General features: G+C 35.0%; 1 protein-coding gene across 2 annotated transcripts in view; it reads right to left on the bottom strand.

The window, feature by feature from the left end:
- Positions 1 to 622: 622 nt before the first annotated feature.
- PAFAH1B1 (platelet activating factor acetylhydrolase 1b regulatory subunit 1) overlaps positions 623 to 24,497 on the bottom strand; it is a 61,833-nt gene continuing 37,958 nt past the window's right edge. For both annotated transcript variants that reach the window (XM_081162261.1, XM_081162262.1), the window contains exons 3-11: positions 20,766 to 20,850; positions 20,449 to 20,523; positions 19,236 to 19,442; positions 11,513 to 11,681; positions 9,448 to 9,550; positions 8,502 to 8,730; positions 6,659 to 6,760; positions 4,315 to 4,471; positions 623 to 3,408 (exon numbers count right to left, since the gene is read on the bottom strand). In XM_081162261.1, the coding sequence (XP_081018387.1) occupies positions 3,335 to 3,408; positions 4,315 to 4,471; positions 6,659 to 6,760; positions 8,502 to 8,730; positions 9,448 to 9,550; positions 11,513 to 11,681; positions 19,236 to 19,442; positions 20,449 to 20,523; positions 20,766 to 20,850 (1,201 nt within the window). In that variant the 3' untranslated portion in view covers positions 623 to 3,334. The remainder of the gene's footprint in view (positions 3,409 to 4,314; positions 4,472 to 6,658; positions 6,761 to 8,501; positions 8,731 to 9,447; positions 9,551 to 11,512; positions 11,682 to 19,235; positions 19,443 to 20,448; positions 20,524 to 20,765; positions 20,851 to 24,497) is intronic.

Here is a 24,497-nt window from a genome sequence, read left to right as displayed (position 1 = left end):
GTCGCTTCTCTACCAGGAGATTCTTCTTTGCATCATCTAGATTAACACATTGGACTTATATACAGCTGGACAGGAAGAGGAACCATTTTAAGTGCCTTGTCCTTCAATCCAACACTTTTAACGTCAGTTGCTTAAGGATTATCAAGCCACCACTGTCAACAAAACAAAATATCCTTTACTTTTAAATAGTTTTTCTTTAAATAAATTTACAAAAAACTATTTAATGAGTGATATTACCTGGAAGTTCACACAGAAACAGAAAGAGGCAAATAGGAGAGCAGGGCACTGACAGTAAGGAGACTGGGCTTGGTGATCTAGAGCCAAAGCTTCCAAAGACTACAGCGAGCGCCCCATGGCCCGGACGACTTGCTAACACTAGTGATTTTAGAGCAGTGCTCTGGGCACACCATTGGTCACACCACACATGGACGAAACTGGACGGTCTTAGTCTCCTAAAGTGCAAGATGCCATGTCAAAAAGCAACTATTCTCCATGCGATGTCTAAACCAGTTTCCGTGGCTTGCACTTTTAAGAGTGCAGCTAGGACTTCTTGGGCACGTTATATTAGGGTGGCACTGGAATGTCTTTTCACACACACACAAAGTCAATAATCATCTGAGGATGCAATTCTACCAGCTTTTTATTTCTTAAATACATGGCCAATTTGAGAAAGTGACAAAGCAGCAGTGAACCTCTAAACCAATTAATAAATTCCTCTACTTACAATCCAAACCAGTAACCTCATCATTGTACTTATCCCAGGCAAGGCACAGGGTTAGACAGCAGACGGAGAAAACAGAGGAACAGGAAGAAAGGGCATCAACAGGGCAGTTTCAAACAACAGTGCAGGAAACCTCTGAAAATCTGATTCTGGATTGTGGATGGATGACTCTCCCCCACCCCCCTTCATTATTCAAACAGGGCTCCTTACATTTGGATCCAGTTGAGGACCATCCCTGAGATTCAATGTTCGCTGCTTCTTAAATGGAGGATGTCTGGTAATTCAACTAAGCAGCAGGCTGTGGCAATCTCCCAAGTAAGGATAACTTTGTTTATAGAGAAATAACGTCTCTCCTTCGTCAATGAGAGTCACTGTATGCTGCGGGGGAAAACACCCAGTGGACAGCAGCTTTGTTTCTTCCTAAATCGGTACCATTTTTTCCTTTATTCGTATCTATGAGTGATTTCTAGATGTTGTGGCTGACCCTTAAACAATTTGTGTTGCTACATGCTAAAAATGAATTAAAACACAAGACATTTATACATGTACAAACAAATGTTAAGATGCACCATTTCTAGGTATATTTCTTAAAACAGGACAGGAAATAGCAGCAAACAAGAACAAAGATATTTTCCATAGCTTTTGTAGAAAAATCCAGTCAGAACAGCTAAGGGGAAACAAACAAACAAAGACTTCTCAATGAGAGCAGGGTTGTGAGGCAGTATTGTCCTGAAAGTTATTCTACTGTATTTAAGAAATTAGCTTAAGTTGTCATTTTTGTCCTCAAAAATAGCCATTAGTTCTCAAAAACACTTTTCCTTCCAGAGCCGTCTCTCAGGAATTAAAAACAAACAAGCAAACAAACAAAAAGACACAAGCAAGACATAAAGCTGCTTCTAGTAAATATACGGCCTATTCTCTGTGTATCTACAGGACGTTAACTCTAACCCTTTGTCTTTTTCAGAAACCAAATTTCCATTAAATACTAAAAGGAACATTTTAAAAATCACCTATTACACGAATAAAACGAAATTCAGAATAAATTTCTTTGTTAAACGGTTTTGTTATTTCATTGTTCTGTTAACTTTCCATATAACATTCTTTAAAAAAACTGTTGGTTAGCTAAGCAATGGAATTTTTATTAATAATCTGCAATGGAATACTGGTTCCAAAGTCATAGACAGAAATTCTCTTAAATTTACTTGTAGTAACTTTGGATCACAATATACAATATATCAGGGATATGTGAAATGCTGAACAGCCAAATTGGGGGTGGAGGCAGATAATGGAGGTGATTTTCCTTTAAATGGGAAAAATTCCCACAGACTCTGACCTAGTTTTCAGAAGCGTTAAGATCAAAAAGGGTTTATTCTAAAGCATGGTATTCCACAGCAAGCTTTATTCTATTTGTACATTTTAGCACTTCTTCAAAAACCCAGGACCCAAGGACACAGAGGTTGTATGTGTGTGATATACATATACAGACTTATCCACTTAATAGATAGGTCCATATACTTATAAACATTTATATATAAACAAAAGGTGAAAACACAGTACATTTTATGCACGCTCCATTAAACCCTGTCATTTTAACTTGTAAGTTAAACACAGTTCAAATTGGTCAGATTCCTGTTGAAAAACAAACTGCTGTATTTCTCCTACTCCCTTAAAATGAGCATACATTAAGCTTTTCAATATTTCTGTCATTATGTAACGCACATTGCACATCTCTAAAAAAACATCAAAAACAAATAGTGATTTGTATCATGACACACTCAATGGGAAGATTAAATTCTATTTGGAAGTCACATCACTATACAGTCTAGGAGTATGGAGAATACAACTAGAAGTGTGTCTAGTGTGGAGAATGTAAGCTTACAGTATTACAGTGTTTTAACCTGCTTACAGAGCATTAAGACCCAAATGAAATAAATTATTTGCTATTAGCTGTTGAGATTTTTCTTGAGATTTACAGTCATTTTCTTACATAAATATACCACTAGCCTTTGCTTGATAGGCTGCCAAAACAAATGTATTCTATTGATTTGGCAAATGTGTCATGACAAAAATTCCAATGTGTAATCCTCAATAATTACATAGATGGTTCAGAAGATTTTGAATTGTAGCCTTATCTAACATCCTTAAAGAAGATTTATTAAGCACACTTAAGTGATGTTACATAGATACACATTTCAGAAAAGAGCCCTAATAACCACCACTTTCCCCCAGATGAGGCCATTAAGTCAGGCACCAACAGACAGCAGAAAGAAAAACAGGAATTAATAATCCAACCAAAATGACACTGTCAATTATTCAGTTTAGTGCCCTAGTTCAATTTATTCAATTTCTGCCTTCTTAGGCCTGGTGTGACCAATGCCAGCCCAGGTTTTTAAACCCTATGGTACTTCTAGACAACGTATGTAAATTTACAGTATACAATTTGGATTCACCATGCATGAATACTTTGTGTGTAACATTTAATAAGCTCAATCTACATCCAGAATAATTTACATGAAAGGACAATATTTATTTAACAGAGCTCAATAGGGTAACCATGGTATCATCAGAGTGCATCCAGAGGAAAAACAGGAGGAGGGGCCAAATGAGACTCAATCAACGGCACTCCCACACCTTTACTGTTTGATCTACACTGCCAGTAACCACATATGGTGCCGTCTTATGGAAATCTGAAAGAAAAAGAAAAAGCTTTTTAAAATCGGGTTGAGCCAGATACAATTTTTAATAAGCCACAAAACAAGCAAGTCCAAGGGCCAGGAATACCTTTTTTCCTTCTATACACACGCACTCGTCCACCTCTAGAAGGTCTCAACTAGGTTAGGGAAACTAAGACTTAATAATAATTAAATCCTGTATTAACACCTAAAAAAAAAAAAACCTACCTCCACTAACCACCATACCAAATGAGGCTGAATAAACACTCAAATCTCACAAGGATAACCTCCATGTATCCATTTACTGAACATCTACGATGTTCCAAGCTAAATATTAATGGTTTATATTCAATGTGTGTTAAATTCTTGTAACCATCCTATGAGGTGATTAGCTCTTTTCTGCTGAGGCTTTACCTACACCATTAGATCCAGCATTCTCAAATACCAAAATATAGACTAGTATATTTCACTCTATTCACCAGCTTCAATTCTAGATTCAGGTCCCGATGATAGTAAAGGTGCTTATTAAACTTAAATAGAATTACATGACAGCATGTTCCTGCCAGAGGAAAAAAGCTGAGTAAGATTTCCTTTGAGAAACTTAAAACTAGTAGTGGAGAAAAATTACCCACACGAGTCATCAGTAAGCACCCTCTTCACAATTCTAGTTTCCTAAACCAAAGTTGTGCAACGGAGAAAGTAATTTTTTTATTATCAGGCTGACAATGGTAAGACAGAGTTAAGGAAATGAGAATTCAAAACAAATGATAGGAATTCTCAAAGTTTTTACTCTGTCTTCTCTATTCTGCCTTAAAAGCCATGGTCATTTCTTACCTGGAAAAGTCCACATGGTTACATAAAACTTGTTACATCTGGCACTCCAAAATCTAACTGCTCAAAAACCTCATAACTCATACATACCCAAGGAGGTAACAAAGTGTTCATGCGCATTGAGGGTCTTCATGCATCGCTTGTTCTTATAATCCCACACACGTAGAGTCTTGTCATCAGCACAACTCAAAATAAACTTCCCCCCAGAATGGAACAGAACTCCACGTACCCAGTTATCATGACCCACCTTAAAAACAAAAAGGCATCTGACTTAGTAAAGGGATAATTTATTTAAATGGCATCTATGAAAATACTAAGTCGTACTCAAAGCCCACTGAAACTATATGCACCCAAAAAAAAGAAAAAAAGACAAACAGAAAAAAGAAGTCTTAGGGAATTCTTCTAGGCTAAAAAAGACAAACAGAAAAAAGAAGTCTAGGGAATTCTTCTAGATTAAAAAAAACTGGAAACTAACAAGTAAATGAAATCAGTGATGCTTGACTGACTCCCAGATAGAGGCAAAATAAAATACAGAACACTACTAGAATAATTAGAGAAATTATGTAGCATATTAATGTTAAATTTCTTGAGTGTGATAATTTTATTGTGGTTAATGGTAGACTACCCTTTTAGTCTTAGGAAATACATGTTGTCATGACTACAAGTCACGTAACTCAAATTGTTCAAAAAGCAACGCACATAAACACACACAGAAAAATGTTAACTACTGGTGACTTTAGGTGAAGGATATACAGGTATTCACTGCATATCTATTCAACCCATCCACCTAATGCCATCCCAACATTTCCATTTCTTACAATTTAGCCTAAGAAATAATTAAGAACATGCCCAGAGACTTAAGTTAACAAAGATGTTCATCAAAGCACTGCATATAATCAATGTAGAGTGTATCTAATGACATGAGCAAGTGCCTATGTACAGTATAACATTTTTATTTAAAAATCTCCACCAAATTCATCTACATAGTAATGTAAGAAAAAGGTTTAGAACCACACAGTACAAGAAGGGAAGCCATCACATGTGGTTATTTAAATATAAACTAACTAAATACAATGAACAATTCAGTTCTTAAGTCTCACTAGCCACATGTCAAGAGCTCATTAGCTGCATGTGGCTAGTAGCTACAATACTGGATAGTGCAGATTAAAAAAAAAACAAAAAACAAGACAACCAAGGTGACATACTCTTTGCCTTGGTTTACTCTGCTTTTGCCCTTATTTACAAAACTATTCTATTATAGTGACCTATAAAAGCCACCAATCACTAGAGGTAGAAACCTCAACAAAAGTCAAATCACATTTCGTGTGGCCACACCAAAATAAAGCAGAAAAAAGGTACAACCCACTCCCGCCCCAACTGAAAAATAGGAGCCAGAAACTTCCAGTGAAATTAATGGTACCTATGTTGTTACAGAAGAGCAGAGAGCACATGCCTTCTAATTTTAAATGTGGACCATCTTTTCTAACAGCAATATATCTGAACTTGGCTGAGAATATTACTAGAGGAGAGTTTAATTTTCTAATCAATTCTTGATGATACTTCCATGTGTCTATCATATTCTACAGAAAGATAATCACTTCAAAGTATAGTTAGCACCTTAGGAATCCTTAAAACTAACATTGATACCAAATTACAAAAACTGCTACTTGATTACTCTCCACAGATCCCCTTGTAAATCTCTTAGGCAAACAAGAGTGTCCACAATCCTACACTATCATTTATATATCCTCATATTGAAATCTAGGTGATTCTAAAATGAAATACGCACTTCCAAGTCATAAAGCTAGTGCCATTAATTTCAAAATAGTAAAATAAACCAAATAAACTGGAGCATGTAAAAAAAATAGGTAATAGCTAAAGGATTCATATTAAAATGAAATATAGTGAAACTGAGAAGCAAAGAGCTTCCAAAATAAATGAGTCTATACAAATTTCCCCTCCACAGGAGATAGTATACCATTTTTAAAGATACGGTGAGCTAGGATCGCCTTCTGAGCACTGACTGGCTTTATAGATCCTTTATATAACATGACACTGATTAGGAATAACTTTCATGTCACTGAAACAATGGAATAACAAAAGTTTTAAACATCTTTATAAAGATTTTAAAGCCTGGAAGAATTCAGATTAAGTAAATATCACAAGGCATCTAACCCAAGAAGGTATAAACACAGTAAAGATACAGAAGAATCAGTGAGAGCCCTGGTGAAGTAGCTTAGTTGGTTAGAGCACTGTCCCGATGCATCAAGGTTGTGGGTTCAATCCCTGGTCAGGGCACATACAAGAACAAACCAATGAATACATAAATAAGTGGAACAATAAACCTATGTCTCTCTCTTTCTAAAAATCAATAAAACTTAAAAAATAAATAAATAAATAAAAACAAAGTAGTAGAGCGACTATTCAAACTTACAAGAGTCATAAGGCACATGCCAGTACTGACGTCCCACATCTTAATAGTCTTGTCTCTGGATCCAGATAGCAAGAATGGCCCAGGCTTGCCACTTTTTTTAGTCTATAGAAAACATAAAAATTAATTTTCCCATGCAAAAAGTTATGAAAGAACTTTAAATGACTTCTATTAATGATCTGTATTTCCAATTTTATAAAAATGCATTTTTTAGACAAATGAAAATTCTATTTAAGACATACAACTTGAAGTTTCGAAATATGTATACACTATAAAATGATCACCAAAATCAAGCTAATTAACAGAGCCATCACCTCACATAAGCTCTCCCCCTTTTGGTGGTAAGAACTACCTCCTCAGCAATTTCCTAGTATGCCATACATTATATCTCCAGGACTGATGCATCTTGTTTTACCGTATCAAAATGTGCAAGTCTTGCCCTGGCCAGTATTAACTCGGTTGGAGCATCATTCTGTGTAGCGAAAGGCTGCCAGTTCGATCCCAGGTCGGGCCAAGTATAGGAGGCAACCGATCGATGTTTCTCTCATCATACATTGATATCGGCCCCGCCCACCCCCCCCCCCCGAAATCAGTACAACATATCCTCAGGTGAGGATTAAAACAAAACAAAACAAAACAAAAAATAGCACACATCTTTTAATCTACATAGGCTACACAGGAAGCACCCAGATAATATAAAAATAGAAAATCTCCATTTTTGGGTTAAGATTCAGTTTTGGCCCTGGCTGGGTAGCTCAGCTGGTTAGAGAGCCATCCCGATATGCCAAGGCTGCAGATTCAATCCGTCAGGTCACATACAAGAACCAACCAATGATGCATAAATAAGTGGAAAAACAAATCAATGTTTCTTTTTTTCTCTCCCCCTCTTCTTTCTCAAATCAGTAAAAAATAAAAAAATAAAAAATTTTAAAAAGGATTCAGTTTCTACAATACCAAGACGAGAAACTTACTGCTCAAGACTACTGTAATCAAGGATTTAAAAACTGTATAATTCAGCATTTAGATCTAAGGTCCAGTTCTAACTGGACTTTATGACATATGGTATGTAATCACCACCAGAGGGCAGTAAAAAAAATTTGAAAATGAAACCAGCCAGCCAAAATAGAGATAATAGAAACTTCATTTAGAAAAATAATGGGGGAGGGGATTCTCCTCCTTCACTTGTTAAAATGTAATTTTAAAAAATCTGTAATAGTGCCCTGGCTGGTGTGGCTCAGTTGGTTGAGCATCGTCCTGTGCATGAAAAGGGTTGCCAGTTCGATTCTTGGTCAGGGCACATACCCAGGTTGCACGCAGTAGGGGTGCGTTTGGAGGGCAACTGAACAATGTTTCTCTCTCTCTGAAAAAAAAATTCCACAACAGAACAGTGTAATCAAGGGTATCAGAAATGTCAATATGAAATATTCTTCATTTAAAACAAATCTTTAAATATTAAATTGCATTCCACCAAAAATCATTATATAAATAAAATGATTATGTCCATTAAAAAAAGCATTTTTTCTAAAAGACAATTTTAACCTCTCCCATAAGTTTTATTTTGTTGGTATACTCTTAAAACAATGGTATTTCTGATAAATCTGAATAACCACTTTCACCCTTTAGAACCCCCATCACACAACACAGGTCAGCTGACAGCAATAATAATCACTGGTTTAAAAATATAAACACATCTGCAAGTTGAAAAGAGTAAAGAATTTTGAGATTCAGAATTCTGGAATACAGATTTCTAAATGCACTAATGGCTCTGAAATTGAGCATCAGAGAATTATCTAAGGTTCTGAGATATCAGCAATAAAATCATGAAATGACACATAAATCACAGTACCTCAGATCCTGTTGCTTCAGAGATGGAAGAGTATGAGCTTTCTGGAGCCCAGGAAATGCATTCTACCACATGCTCATGTTCTCGAAGCTCAGCCTTGCATTCCTTCGTTGCTACGACCCATACACGCACAGTCTGGTCATTGGAACAGCTGGCTATCAGAGTGCCATCCTGATTTGGCCTCACCATACGTACCCACTCTCTGTGTCCTGTGAATGTCTTCACACAGTAGCTGTCAAAATAAGCAATAATTTACATTGTGAGTGGCAATCCATTGGGACCCTTACCAGAAGCAATACAAAACTTGCTATGTGTACTGGAATGAAGAAAATGGCACCAAGTTAGTGAAATTGTATGCAAGTCAACAGAATAAATGTACATTCCTGGTTAATAAAAGATGGGGACAGGCTAGAAAGTCAAACATCAGTTAAAATAAGCTGATGGGAGTATCATTAAGGAGCTAACCAAATCAACAAAATCTAGAAAGTAAAATATATAAAGAAAATCTTTTCAAAATTAAACACACACAATAAACCTAACAAAAATATTTCTAGCCATGTTGGGGAAAAGGCATGCTCTACTAGAATCTGGGTAAAACCGGTAGGTTAAGGTTCTAGTTTAACAATCGTGTAATTCTAAGCACAACCAAATTAAACCTAATAGGGGCATACCTGCACAAATGTTATTTACATTTTATTTCAACCCACAGAGAGATAACCTAAAAGAAGACCACACAGAAAATAAGCCATTACATAGAAAATGGCTCCCAAGGACATAGATTTTCTTATATAATTTCTCTGTTCTTTTTTGGGATCCATTTAGATATAAAAACTTAGTTTTAAAGTATATAACACATTTATCATAGTGATCATTATGAGTAAAAGCCAAAATTACTGGAACAAATTTTGTTTAATATCTCTTCAGCAGATATTCAACTAAATCTACTTACCCAGTTTGCACTTCCCACATTTTTATAGTTTTATCTCTTGAAGCAGACACTATATGATCTCCATTAGGCATGATGGCTACTGAAGAAACATTGTGGTCATGGCCTAAAACACGTAACACAGCAACATATTAAGTAATATACCACCAAGAACAATTAAACCTCAGTTTACCATGAGATTTCACCATGGAATTTTAAATAACAGCAACTTTAAATACACTGGGCTTTATAGAAATTTGATTAAAAACTTGGATTTACACAAAAAAGGAACTAGTAACAATAAAATATTCTACAATGAAATAAGTAGCAAATTCAATTTATGATTAAATTTCAACCTGTAAAACTGTTTTAAAACCATAAGACATCAGTATTATCAGCATCTGAATGTGCAGGGGTGGGCAAAAATACGTTTATAGCTGTGAATATCAGAAACAGAGTTTAATTATTGTATTATTTGTGTTATGTCTTATTATTTCATATCCTTACTTATGATTTTATCTTTTAGGTCATGATGGCTGGTAATTTAACCTACTTTTTGCCCACGCTTGTATTAATACACTAAATATTTATATGTGAACACTAGAAAAACACAAATATTTCCATTGTTTATATTCTAAGATATAAAACAAATAAAATCTACAAAGCTAAAAAGACTAAATAAGAAAAATGGGGATATGGTTCTACATTTAAAACAGTGGTTGAAAATTATCTTTATTTGTCAATATTCGTGGCAGTGAAAAATGAACTATTCCATATACATTACTCACTATCCTAAATCAGCTATCCCTGAAAGAAGAATCCCCAGAGAGTCCTCAGATTTTACAAAAAGATTCAACAGAATTCCTCTACTAGGTAAGCTTCTCCAATGCATTTAATTCAAGAAGAAAAAACACTCTTCAAATTACACCTCACATAGATTACTCATGTGCTAACATCACTGAATAATCTATTTAGAAAAAATACTTATTACTAACACAGTATGTGTTCCTTATATGAAATCCAAACATTCAAATTTCATCATGTTTAAAGAAACAAATACTCTTATTTACCGAGCATCTTCTATGTGCCAGGTACTAAACCAAGATAATCAAGTACAGGCAACCCGTTTTATTGTGCTTTGATATATTGTGATTCACAGATATTGTTTTCATCAACATCAAGGCAAGACCCTCCACCAGCAAAAAAAATTACGACTCAATGAAAGCTCAGATGATGATCAGCATTTTTTAGCAATAACATTTTTTAAATTAAGGTATATACGCTGTTTTTTAAAAAAATACACAATACTAGTGTATACTTGACAGACTACAATGTAGCATAAACACAACTTTTACATGCCCTTGGAAACCAAAATATTTGTGACTCGCTGTACTGTGGTATTTGCTTTACTGTGGTGGTCTGGAATTGAACCCGCAGTGTCTCCAAGGTATGCTTGCATGTGATCTCACTTTATCCTCACAACAAGGCTACGGCTTAGGTATTATTACCTCTATCTTGCAGATGAAAAGGTTAAAATTTCCCAATGCTATAAGTAAACAAGTAGGAATTTGAACCCAGATATCTGATCCCAAAGCTCTTTCCACAAAGCCAAACTGCCTCAGAGAATAGTCTCCATGACAAAACCTGGGACAACAATCTAACAACAAGACTGTAGTATATGTGGAATTTTAAAAAGTGAGCAAGGGAATCTGGATTCCAGCTTTTACTATACCCACTCTAACTTCAGTTTCTCAACTGAGAAAAGTGGAAAAAACCCCAAACAAACCCAGTAACTTCATTTTTCTCAAAAACAGAGAGAGATCCCAGCAGTTTTACTTATCCAAAAATATTTGCGAAAACGATTTTCATACTTAGTAAACCACTGAGATACTTAAAGCGTCATAACAAAAACAACTCTCAACTACTGTGGCTTATCCATGGACTATCTACATCATATGATCCTCCACCAACACAGACAGTTAAGAATTGAATGAAGGGAACCTGCACACTGTTAGAAAACAATCAATATTCTTCCCTCTGGAATGCCACATTAGAAATCAATATCAAAATACCATTCTCTACCCCTTACCGTGCATGGTTCTGATGCATTCAAAGCCCTGAAAATCCCATAGTTTAATGGTCATATCTGCAGAACAGGAAGCCAGAAGCTTGCCACTGTGGTCAAATGAAATATCCTGTACAGAGTCTGTATGCCCCTTAAGAGTTCGTTCAAAATCTCCAGTCTCATAATCCCACACCTGTCACATGAACAGAAAATTGGTTAATATCAACCCATCACTTTCTTGTTTCACATTTGCACTCAGCAGGCCAGTATGACACTTTACTAATTAACTGAGAAGTAACAAAGGGTAACTGTCCTAGAAATTAGCACATCTTCACATATAAATTGGTCTTTCCTCTAATAGAGAAAATTGATGGTGCAATTATTAAAATGGACCTCCATTACCATATTATCTACCATATACCTAATTATGCTAGTGATTAAGTACATGAAGCCACAAGACAAAGTCCCTTCCCAATCTGACAACAAGCAACAGATATGTAAATAAGTAAATTTCAGTACAAAAAAGAGTTTCAGGGGGCTATGACAGGCATTTATACATAGAATGAAAGGAATGATAAAGGAGTACTCAATTTTACTAGACAAGAAGAGCTCAGATATCTAAGAGGCCAAGAAAAGACTTCACATGATATAACTGTCCATGAATAGCAGATTAACAAAAGAATGTCATTTTGATGTAAAAAAGTCAGTCACATATTTTAAAGATAACTTTTCTAAGATAACAGAAATAATGAGCTATCAAGAATAAATGTTAGAAACAGATCTCAAGATCATACTAAATTTTCATTCTGGTGGCCAAATGCAAGTCTGAAGTTCCATCTTTCACTAATACCAATTACACTGCTCTAAAATCAAATGATTAATTCCATTCTTCCCATAATAAGTTCAAATTTATCTGTGATAGGGTGTATATCAACCAATTTAGAGAAACTTAGAAACTGCATTTTGAAAACTTGGAAACAATCTAAATATCCAACATTGGGGAATCGCTAAGATATAAAATTTGCAACTGTAATGAATTTATGACATGCATACAATGTTATGTAAAAAAAACAAAACAAAATTACACGTGATCATAACTACATAAAAAAAGAACCCAAGAGGGACAGCATGGATGGAACTGGAGAGTATTACACCAAGAGAAATAAGCCAGTCAGAAAAAGATAAGCACCACATGATCTCACTCATATGTGGAATATAACGAACAAAATAAACTGATGAACAAAATAGATCCAAAGACACAGAAGCATGGTATCTCAGAGGGAAGGCAGGGGTGGGGAGAGATTAATCAAAGAACTTATATGATTATATGCATAACCTATAGACACAGACACTGGTATGGGGAAGGCCTGAGGGTGGGATGGATGTGGAGTGGAGGGGATCAATAGAAAAAAAAGGGGGGACATCTGTAATATTTTCAACAATAAAGATAAATAAAAAACAAAACAAAAAAACTAAGCCTGGCTGGGCGTGGCTCAGCGGTTGAGCATCAACCTAGGAACCAGAAGATCAGGGTTTGATTCCCGGTCAGGGCACATGCCCAGGTTGTGGGCTAAGCAGCCGATCAATGACTCTCTCATCATTGATGTTTCTATCTCTCTCTCCCCCCCTCCTTTCCTCTCTCTGAAATCAATAAAGATATGTTTAAAAACAAAAAACTAAGAAAAATAAACTATCTTCTAAAAATATTTCACAGAAAACTTCTGCACCCTTCCCAATATAAACAATTTTTTCCATTTAAATGTTTAAGTACTTCTACATGGAAGTGATACTGTGTTTAATTTTGTGTAATTTTGTCAGACTTATCCTTAAGTATTTTATGGTTTCTTGATGCTACTATGGGGGGGGGGGGAACATCGATGTGAGAGAGATACAGTAACTGGTTGCCTCCGACACATGCCCCAACTGGAGCTGGGGATCAAGCCTGCAACCAAGGTATGTGTCCTTGGCCAGAATCAAACCCGGGACCCTTCAGTCTGTGGGCCGACTCTAACCACTGAGCCAAACCGGCTAGGGCATAAGTGGTATTTTTAATTTTCAATTTTCGATTATTCATTGCTAGTTTATAGAAATACAATTACACTTTGTGTATTGACCTTGTATCCTGTGATTCTGTTAAATCCAGTCATAGTTCTAGTAGCTTTTTTGTACGTTCTTTGGGATTTTCTACATAGATCATGCCTGCAAATTAAGACAGTTTCATTTCTTCCTTTCAAATCTGTATGTCTTTTATCTTTTCTTCGTTACTGCACTGGCTAGGCACTCCAGTACAAAGGAATATAAGTGGTTGAGAATGGACATCCTGCCTGGCCTTGGTTCCTGATCTCAGGGGAAAGCATTCAGTTTTCCACCATTAAGTATTATGTTCACTGCGGGTTTTTCAGATACCTTTACCTTTTATCAGATTAAGGAAGCTCCCCTTTCCTAGCTTGTTCAGTTTCTCTCATGAATGGATACCGGGATTTTGTCAAATGCTTTTTCCGAACCTATTTTTTTAAGAAATATGTTTTTATTGATTTCCGAGAGAGGAAGGGAGAGGGAGAGATAGAAACATGAGAAATATGGATCAGTAGCCTCCTGTATGCCCCCTACTGGGGATCGAGCCCAAAACCTGGTCATATGCCCTGACCGGGAATAGAACTGGCAACCTCCTAGTGCATAGGACAGGGCTTAACCAACTGAGCCACCTGGCCAGGCAATTTTGTTATTGACATATCACATTGATTTATTTTCAAATGTGGAAACAATCTTGCATTCTGGGATTAAACCCTACTTGGTTATATTCATTATCCTTTTAATGAACTGCTGGACTTAATATGCTTGTAATATGTTAGAGATTTTTGCATCTGTGTTCAAAAAATGGTACTGTATTTGGTCTATAGTTTTTTGATAATATCTTTGTCTTATTTTGTTATCTAAGTGTTTAATTCTGACACCAAGTGTTCAGATAAATACTTCACATACTGAAAATAAGGTATGAGCTTGAAGTTCACTTCAGTGTCAGTTAATATTCTTTCCACGTATTCATTAAATAATATAAAAACATTTTCTCTAAAATAAATATAACCAGAAAATATAACCAGAAAATGAACTGGTTTTCTTCATAAATGATGAGGAAACAGCGCATTTTAGTTAGTCTGTAAATGTCAAGAATTAATAAGAATTAAGTTTACTTTTCTTTATATTTACCTTTTGGATGATTATAAAAGTAATAAATACTCATGATAAAAAAAACTATGATGTACTGACATAAAGGAAATAAAAACTATCAATTTATCCTACCAATGGCATTTTTTCCCCCATTTTTTCTGTGCCCTTTGAGTATAGTAACTGTGTATACTTCATTATCCCATTTTCCCCTTTGCTTTTTATGATATGAATTTTTTCATGCTGTTAAAAACAGCATTCTTGCCCTGGTCAGGTAGCTCAGTTGGTTAGAGCATCGTCCCAATATGGCACGGTTGTGGGTTCAGTCTCCAGACAGGGCACATACAAGCAGCAACCAATGAATAAATAAGTGGAACAACAAATCGATGTTTTTTTCTCTCTCTAAAACAAAAAAAATAGCATTGTTAAAAAAAAAAACAAAAAACTTAGCATTCTTTTAAAAAAAGAATTCCTATTGTTGGCTAAAATTTTTTATTCTAGAAAACATGTAAAGTGAAAATTTGAATATTGAAAAATATCTGTCCTCATTTTGCAATACTTAGGTCACACAATGATGGGGAAAAAGAAAATTTGGGTCAAAAAGTATAAACTTCTTAAGCCCTTCATATATTCTGCTAAATTGTCCTCCCAATAGATTGTATCAAAGTAATGAGAATGCCTGTTTCATCAAATTCTTATCACCACTGGGGATTCTCATTTAAACCAGTAAAATATCTTGACAGATTTAATATATATTATAATTTTAATTTGCATTTCTTCTATTGCAGTGAGGGCATTGGTTAGCCATTTTTCTTCTATGAATTATCTGTTCATGTCCTACAAGTTCATGTTTTTTATTGAGATGTTTCTGTTTTTTATATTTGTCTGAACTGTTTATATATTAAAGCTGGCAATCCTTAATTTGCTTTATTAGTTTAATGTATTTTTCAGTTTTGTTTGCTGTTCATTTTTTAAAATATTTAAGAATGAGTTCTAAATGACAACCAGAAATATTTCAAAAGTATAAATGATGCAATTAAAAATACTGTCATGAAGCCCTGGCTGTGTGGCTCAGTTGGTTGGAGCATTGTCCTATGCGCCAAAAAAAAGGTTGTAGGTTCAGTTCCTCATCAGGGTGTGTATGGGAGGCTACCAATTCATGTTTCTCTCTTATACTGATGTTTCTCTCTCTAAAATCAATAAACATACCCTCCGGTGAAAATTAAAATAATTATTTGATTTGAAACGAAAATACTGTCATGAACTATTCCAAGTATCTACCTTCTATCAGTTTTCCTAAATTATTATAGTTCATATGTTGATGATATAAATGAATGGTTCTAAAAGGAAATTCCTGACGTTAATAACTAATACAAACCTGCTGTATTTACCAGATGCACAAGAGAAATTATTTAATATAATAAAAAATGTTATGACAACTGTAACATTAGCTGCAGTTTTTTGAGCCCTTACCATCTATTTAAATTTGCCAGGCACTATACTGTTACATATTATTTCATTTTAAGAAAAATAATTTTATGACATATTTTTAATCCCCCTTCCCATCAAACGAGAGAATTGAGCCTTAAACATAATCATTTTGCCCACCATAGTCACAAAATTACAAAAACTCTGTGTTTTCCTTTGAGTTTTTTGGAAAGTAGTTCTATCACAACCATCACACTTAGATATCAACTAACAACACAACTGAAGAAAAATAATATAGAAGGGAAGCAAAAACTTTTTTTTCATTCTACAAATTATCAAAGGAAGTAATTTATGAGAAAAAAAGCTTTATGCATAAACAGAACAACGTTACTTATGATAGATGACTAAAAGTAACTTAAAATCCAAAGGAAGATTTGTTAATGGTGCTGAAACCCTGTGGACACTAAGCACTATCCTTTAGTATCTGGCCAGCACTGTGGTAACAGTTTCCCTGTATTAACTCATTTAATCCTCCCAGAAGCTTCAGACAGGCATTACCTTCATTTCACAGATGAGGAAAGGGAAGTTTAATCCTTGGGAAAGCCCTGAAATAGGTATTATCTTCATTTCACAAATGCGGAAAGGGAAGCATAAAAAGTTAATTTCCCCTGATCACATTAATTATTAAATGGCTGGGTCAGTACCTGAACTCAGAACCTGTGTTCTCGACCATTAACTACCCTATAATGCCTCCACATACATATAAGACAATCTGTTTTAAATCATTAAGAATCATGATTCATTAGAAACAAACAAGTTTAATCAAAAAAGGAAACAAAACTAAACACAAATGCTTTTTATTCATGCAACAACCATGTGTGCACATTAAATAAAGACTAAGTGGAAGTGGCCCTGGCTGTTTTGGCTCAGTGGTTAATGTGGCCCCGTGGACTGAAGAGTCCTGGGTTTGATTCCGGCTAAGGGCACATACCTCAGTGGCAGACTCAACCCCCCCAGCCCCCGTAGGCGTGAGAGCAGGTGGCAACCAATCAATGTCTCTCTCTTGCATCGATGTTTCTCCCCCCACACACACTTCCTCCCTCTCTCTGAAAAGCAAGGGAAAAAAAATATCCTCAGGTGAGAATTTAAAAAAAAAAAAAAAAAAGGCTAAATGGAAGGGAAATTGAGTAGTTGCTGAGATACGTAGTATGAATACAGATAAAAACTTTAAAACTTTTATTTGTAATGTTTTTTTCATGGGGTAAATGTGTGTTGGTTCTCCATTTATAATCAGAGCATAGAAAACTTATTCGCAATTATAAAACAGATATAAGTAATATAAACCCTGGCAACCTAAAAACAATAGGAATGCCTTGGTCGGTTTGGCTCAGTGGTTCGAGTGTCGGCCTGTGGACCAAAGGGTCTTTCGTGGGTTCCACTCCCGGTCAAGGGCACATATCTCGGTTCCAGCCCCCCCCCCCCCCCCCCCCCCCCCCCCCCGTCCAGGTGCATGTGGGAAGCAACCAATCGATGTCTCTCACATCGATGTCTCTCCCCTCCCCCCCCCCCCCGCTCTCTACCCCCCTTCCACTCAATGGAAAAAATATTCTCAGGTGAGGATTAAAAAATAAATAAAAATAATAGGACTAAAAACAAAATTATCTGACAAGTGGAGGGAAATGAATAAGTATGTACCATTTGTAATATTTTAAAGCTGACTCCACAGATATATTTTAAGATGGCACATTTACAGTTTTATTTATGCTTCTCAACCACCACTGCAAAACCAATGGTTAAGATTGGGTTTTCAACCTACTCAAAAATGTCTACCTTTACCCCCATGCCTCATGATAGGAATGTAGTTTTTTAGTATACAAGACTATCATAAAATCAATAATTTAAATACATGTCTACATACATCTGAAAAATAGCAATATATTAAGGTATCTGGTATGTGATCATCTCAGCCTACAGAAGTACATGATGCACATATGAATTTAAGACTCTTCCAATGACACTGCAGCCCGCCCCATGGATCACCAGCCTCCAGGATAGATGGAAGCCACTGATTTACAAACTAAAGAAACCACATAAGGAAAACAAAACAATGTATAATATGAAGAATAAGTCACATTATGTGTTTCCTGCATTGTTAGAGATATATACAATCTTAAAAATCTATTCACATTTTCCTAAACCTCTACAAATGAAACTTAAACTGAAATAAGCCTTAGAACAGAGAAACCTACCTAAACCTTTTAACTATATTTTACTTGTCTTTCTGTAGGTGGTTTATACTATTGTCATTGTCTGGATCAAAGGGAATTACAAAAAGGTTTTTTCTGATTAGAAGATAAAACAGCCCAGCCAGTGTGGCTCAGCAGCTGAGCATCAACCTATGATCAGGAGATCGAGCTTCAATTCCTGGTCAGGGCACATGCCCAGGTTGCGGGAACGATCCCCAGTGGGGGTATACAGGAGGCAGCCAATCAATGACTCTCTCTCATCACTGATGTTTCTCTCCCTCTCTCTCTTCCTCTCTCTGAAGTCAATAAAAATATGTTTCAAAAAAATTAAAATGTATGATTACTGTGAAACAAACAAAAATGAAAGAAATAAGTAACTTATAAAGTGATAAGCCCCTACAGTCCTACACCCCTGGAGAGAACTACTGTTTTAGTTTGGAATCAAAGCCAATATTAAATACATCAAGGAGAGTCCAATTTAAATAAATCCTCTATTGAATTCTTTTCCAGAATATATTCATCTGCTGAATTACTAGTGTGGTAATCCTGTATTTTCATCTACTACCTCTGCTTAAAAGGCACACACGTATATCTTCATTCTCCAAGAACAAAAATTATTCAAGTACTAGGTGACCTATTGTGCAACACTACATTAGCAGCACCCAATTCTCTCAAATTCATCAGTGAACTTATATGGCAGTTTGACTACCAGGAGCTACAATTTTATTCTACGGATTTTATTCTAATTCTATCTTTTAAGGTTTAGAACCAATCACACAGTTTCAAAGTCTCCTTTCCCTCTTTTTAGGTCCTCATTTCCAGGACCTTTTTCTTTCTTTCACCCAATTAAATTTAAATCTACATTTAACAGTTATCCTATTGCACATCTTTCATTTTGAAAAAAATACCTTAATTGTAGCATCCTCTGAAGCAGAGACCATAACACTGAACACAGGGTGGAAAATGACTCGAGTGACCGGACTCCTATGACCACTCAATGCATATTTTTCTGGTGGACGGGGAATCCATTCTTTTGGATCTCGTTTCTGACCAAGAGGTCCGCCCGACGTAAATTCTTCTTTTGCTTCATTTAATTTTGATTCTAACTCCATAACCTTGAAAAATAAACACAGAGTTACATACACAAACTCCAATTTTATTTGATATTTAAAAAACTGCTTTTATTTTGCATCTGTATATGCAGAATACTTTTTTCATTAATTTACAAAGCATTTATCATTTATTAAAAATTATCTACCACCAAAATTTTAGTGGTATGACAAAATTAAAAATTGAGAAAAATTCAGTACAATTTTGTCTTAACTCTTAATTCAAAGAAAAATTTCAATTTATATCTACTATTTAGAGGAAGAGCAATGCACCTGTGTTGGTCCCTCTAAGTCTGCTACTCTTAATGAACTCTTTCCAAACCAAGTTTACAAGCCAATAATATTTATGATAAAAAGCCAACATTTATTTAACACCTATGTTAGGTACTTTTCTAAGAGCATTTTATGCATTAAATCATGTTATAACAATGTTATTTATTTATTCTAGCTTTGCCTACTAAAAGTATAAATTTTAGGACCAGAATATTATTTATTGCCTTCACTTTACACATAAAAATAACTTGTCTAAGTGCACATTTTAGTGCTCTTTTCCCAGCATCACATTAACTCCATGCATTCTTCCCATCTAAACAAGGGAACAAATAAGTTCTTTAGTATTAATTCCCTGAAGTCAGGTTTATGTAGATTCAACCCGGCCAGTACTCATGTCTGCATGAGTTAGCATGCATCAGCAATATCTGTCTGGGTAAAAACATTTTTCAATTCACAGAAATGTATTCTTATTTGCCTTTTCAAGATTAAATATAATTATTAATTAATGCAGAAGAATAATTTGTTATTAAGAGTCTGCTACTCTTAACAAACTCTTCCCAAACCAAGTTTACATGTCAGTAATAATATTTATAATAAAAAGCCAACATTTATTTAACATCTATGTTAGGTACTTTTCTAAGAGCATTTTATACATTAATTCATGTTTCTTAATGTTTTCGGAAAGTTTATTTAAGAACACTCCAAATACAACTAACTTTAAAGAAAAAACTTAGGTTACCTTCTTTTGTAATCTAATAACAGATGTCCATTTTTTTTCCAAAAGACCAGCATATTTCTTATCTAATTCTTCATTCTAGAGAACAAAAATGAGAACCTTTTAAAAAATGGCTCAACTACAATAGTTCAAGCCATACAGACCATTTATCCCTGAATCAAATTAAATATTATTAAAACCTTATTATACTAAAAAAAGGGTGAAAACCAAGTTTAATGCCAAGTAAATAACAAATGATCAGATCTATGAATAACTGAGGTGACTGTTTACTGCTGCTACTTCAGTAAAATCCACTTATAATTGTAAAAAGTCAAACATACCATATCTAATTCAGCTTCTTTTTTAAAAACTGAATATGCCTCTTCATAGCCATTTGAACGAAGATAATCTGCTATAGCTCGATTTCTGAAAGAAAACAAATTCAAATGACTCCCAAAAAATTTCATTTCTACTTTGAAGAAATGTTTTATTTAAAATCTCATGACAGTATTCCCTTCCAAAAAAATACAAGAATTTCACAAAAAGAGGGACACCCCCCCAAACCTCTAAAACATTTACTTAACTTCTAGCTTTAAGTTTCTAACATATTGCTTATCTTACAAGCTGTGGGCACTCTATATAAGTCAAGATATGGCTGGTATAAATAGGTATCAATTTGTAACAATAATCATCAATTTTGTTCATGTTTACATTTAACTTTCCCTTACACCACTTGTTATAACAGACACTCAAGGACTAGCAACTGCAATACAGTTTTACAGAAAGGCTTGTTCTGATAAGATTACAATTAGTACTCATTTTAATATCAGAGATATCTTTAAACCATTAGAAATGGGTGAAAAAAGAGCATAAGCTATAAACTTAGTATACATCACAGACTAAGACATTCATTTAGAATGAGAAATTGAAGCTGAATTAGCAGATGCCTTTTGATGCTCTCCTTACATTCTTTCAAAAAGAAAATCAGCTTCCTCCCTCCCCCTCTAAGGCAACCTATTCCTCTCTCAATTTTTTGAGCCTTAAGTCCACTGTGATACAAATAGTTGTTTGCTTGTGATTTCCTTTAAAGCAATCTAAATTAACTTAAAAGCTAATATATATAAAAGGTTGTACAAATTTTACACATATAAGTACATAATAAAGTGTCCTTTCCACCACCGACCCCCAATATTCCATCCTGAGGCAATCACTTTACCAATGTTGTGTGTTTTCTTTCAGAGATAATCTACCTATTAACACACATCCCTGCATAGTCTTCTAGAGATAATCAATACTTGTTTTTAAAACAAACTGCAGTACATTACACATCTTACAATGTCACATAAATTCTCTTAATCTTAGAAATCATTGTTTTTAATCCTCACCTGAGAATATGTTTTTATTGATTTTAAGGAGAGAGGAAGGGAGAGAGAGAGAGAGACAAACAAATGTGAGAAACATAGATCAGTTACTTCTCATATGCAACCCATGGGAGAAAACCAAAACGGCAACCTGGGTATGTGCCCTGACTGGAATCGAACGCTCAACCCTTCAGTATGGGACAATGCTCCAACAAACTGAACCACACTGGCCAGAGCAGCAATCATTCCTTATCAGATGTAAATTTGCCTTCTTCTATATTGTACTCCACTACGGAAACATGCTTTTTCTACTACAAATAATGCTATGACTCCCCTTGTATAAATGTAAATGCCACTGCCCACCTAATGCATAAGGAAATAAAAACACTCTAGTAGTAGTATAGACTTGCTGAGATCCAGTTTTAAGTCAATGTGTTAAAAACAAACAAAAAATAGTGAAGAAAGATAATAGAAAAGTATCTTCCTTTATGTTCCAGGTAATTATTAGCATAACAAAAACTAAAGCACAATAGTGGAAGACAAGGTCAGCACATCACCTTCTTGGTAAGGGAGTTGAGGAAATGTAAAGTCTTACTATTACTGGGAGTCTGTGTCTATGTGCTGGTCATATCACAGCCTGTACCTTCTGGCCTACTCTACTAATGATAACTTGATTCATTAATATCTTCTTCACACAGAGCTGAAATCTTCTTAATTCCTACCAAGTAGTTCTACTTGGGCCTTCCAAAACAATACAAAATAGAAATGCAATGGTTTTCTCAAAATACTCCATCAAATACTGTGTTGTCAAAACCTGTATTACAAACCTTCAACAAAAATAAATTTCCCTGTGGTTAAAATATCCTAAATAAAAAGGGAAACAAGCGACATCTATTTCTTAGATTTTCCTCTTTTTATCTAAAAAACCAACAGCAAGCAAATAAAGGGCAAAATGTCAAGGGTAAACAAATCTTATATAGTACTTGTAAATATTTAATGTTCCTACCTAGCCTCACTCCTACTTCAGGGTCAATCAAGTTCTAATGCCTGACACTTTGCCTGAGCACACTGCACACAGTTTACAACTCTGAAGCTCATATAACAATAACATGTAAATGCTACATATGCACAAATTATAACGATTATAATCTTAATGGACTTAAAGATAAATGGTGATACTTTTCCTTGTAAAAATATTAAAAGGAGAAAAATGCAAAATCACCATTCCATTTTCCTCATTAAAAAAAAAAAAAAAAATCCTGCCCTGGCTGGGTGGTTCAGTTGGTTGGACCATCATCCTATACACTTAAAGGTTGAGGGTTCAATCCCCAGTCGGCGTTTGTGGAAGGCAACCAATCAATGTTTCTCTCTTACATCGATGTTTTTCTCTCTCCTTTTCTCTCTCTCTAAAAATCAATAAAAACATATCCTCAGGTGAGGATTAAAAAAAAAAAAATTCCAACACTTTCAGTTTGCAACTGCTAACCTCTTTCAGCATAGTCCTCTCATACCATGTTCTTTGCTGATATGTTCACATTACCATGCATGTACATACACAGCTTTTTAAAAAACTGTTATTTGTTTTAGAGAGAAAGGGAGAGAGAGAAATATCAATCTGAGAAACATCAATTCGCTACTCCTGTAAGCACCCTGACCAGGGATCAAACTAGCAAACTTTTGGTGCACAGGACAACGCTCAATCGAGTCACAGCAGCCAGGGAAGCACGCACAGTTTTTAATCAAGTAATCCAATCTGCTAATTTCATTCAAAATGTTGTGAAAATCTTTCCTTGTCAGTAAATATTCATTTATGACATCATAACTATACTCAAACAATGTTCCATTATATAAATGTCCCAAATTTTATTTACGAAACCATCTATTGCTAGACATTCAGGCTATTTCTAATTGTTTACCAGTTTAAACAATGTTGCAAATAAATATCCATATAAATAAAGCCTTTTTTCACATCTTCACATTTGAGTCAAAAAATGCTACAGACTAAATGTTTATGCCTCCCTCTCCGAAATCTTATGTTGAAACCTAATCCCCAAGGTGATGGTATCTGGAGGTGGGGCCTTTGGGAGGTGATTAGGTCATGAGAGCAGCTCTTACAAATGAGACTATAATCCAAGAATTGAACCTCACCAGACACTGAATCTACCAGTGTCTTGATCTTGAACTTCCTAGCCTCTAAAACTATCAGAAATAAATCTTTCTGGTTTATAAGCCACCCAGTTTATGGTATTCTGTTGCAGTCTCAGCAGACTAAGACAAAAATTATATACATTTTGGCACATTTTAATAGTTATTGTCAAGCTGCTCCCCAGAGTTGTACCAATTTATACTCTTACCAGTAGTTATAATTGTCATCCCTTTACCATCATTGCTTTTCAAACATTTACTGACTAAAAACAGTTGCTACCCTTTGATTTTGTTTATATAATTTTTATTAACATGGACTGTTTCATTTAAGACTTCTGCAATACAGTAGGTCCTCAACTAACATCATTTCATTATAACACTGATGAGATTCCGTAGGAACTTAACTCATTTATATAATTAGCCTATGATAAAATTAATTTCTTCAGTTCCAGAACCTATCAACAATGCTAAGCGAGGACTTACTGTATTTCCAAATTCTGTGGCTTAATTCAACATCTATATTTTTATTACTTTATTTTATTTTGAATATATCTTTATTGATTTCAG

This window comes from Miniopterus schreibersii (genome assembly GCF_964146895.1).
Source record: "Miniopterus schreibersii genome assembly, chromosome: 16".
NCBI classification, from domain to species: domain Eukaryota; kingdom Metazoa; phylum Chordata; class Mammalia; order Chiroptera; family Miniopteridae; genus Miniopterus; species Miniopterus schreibersii.
Note: the sequence above shows the minus strand (reverse complement) of the source record. Positions and strands in the feature narration are given on the sequence as shown.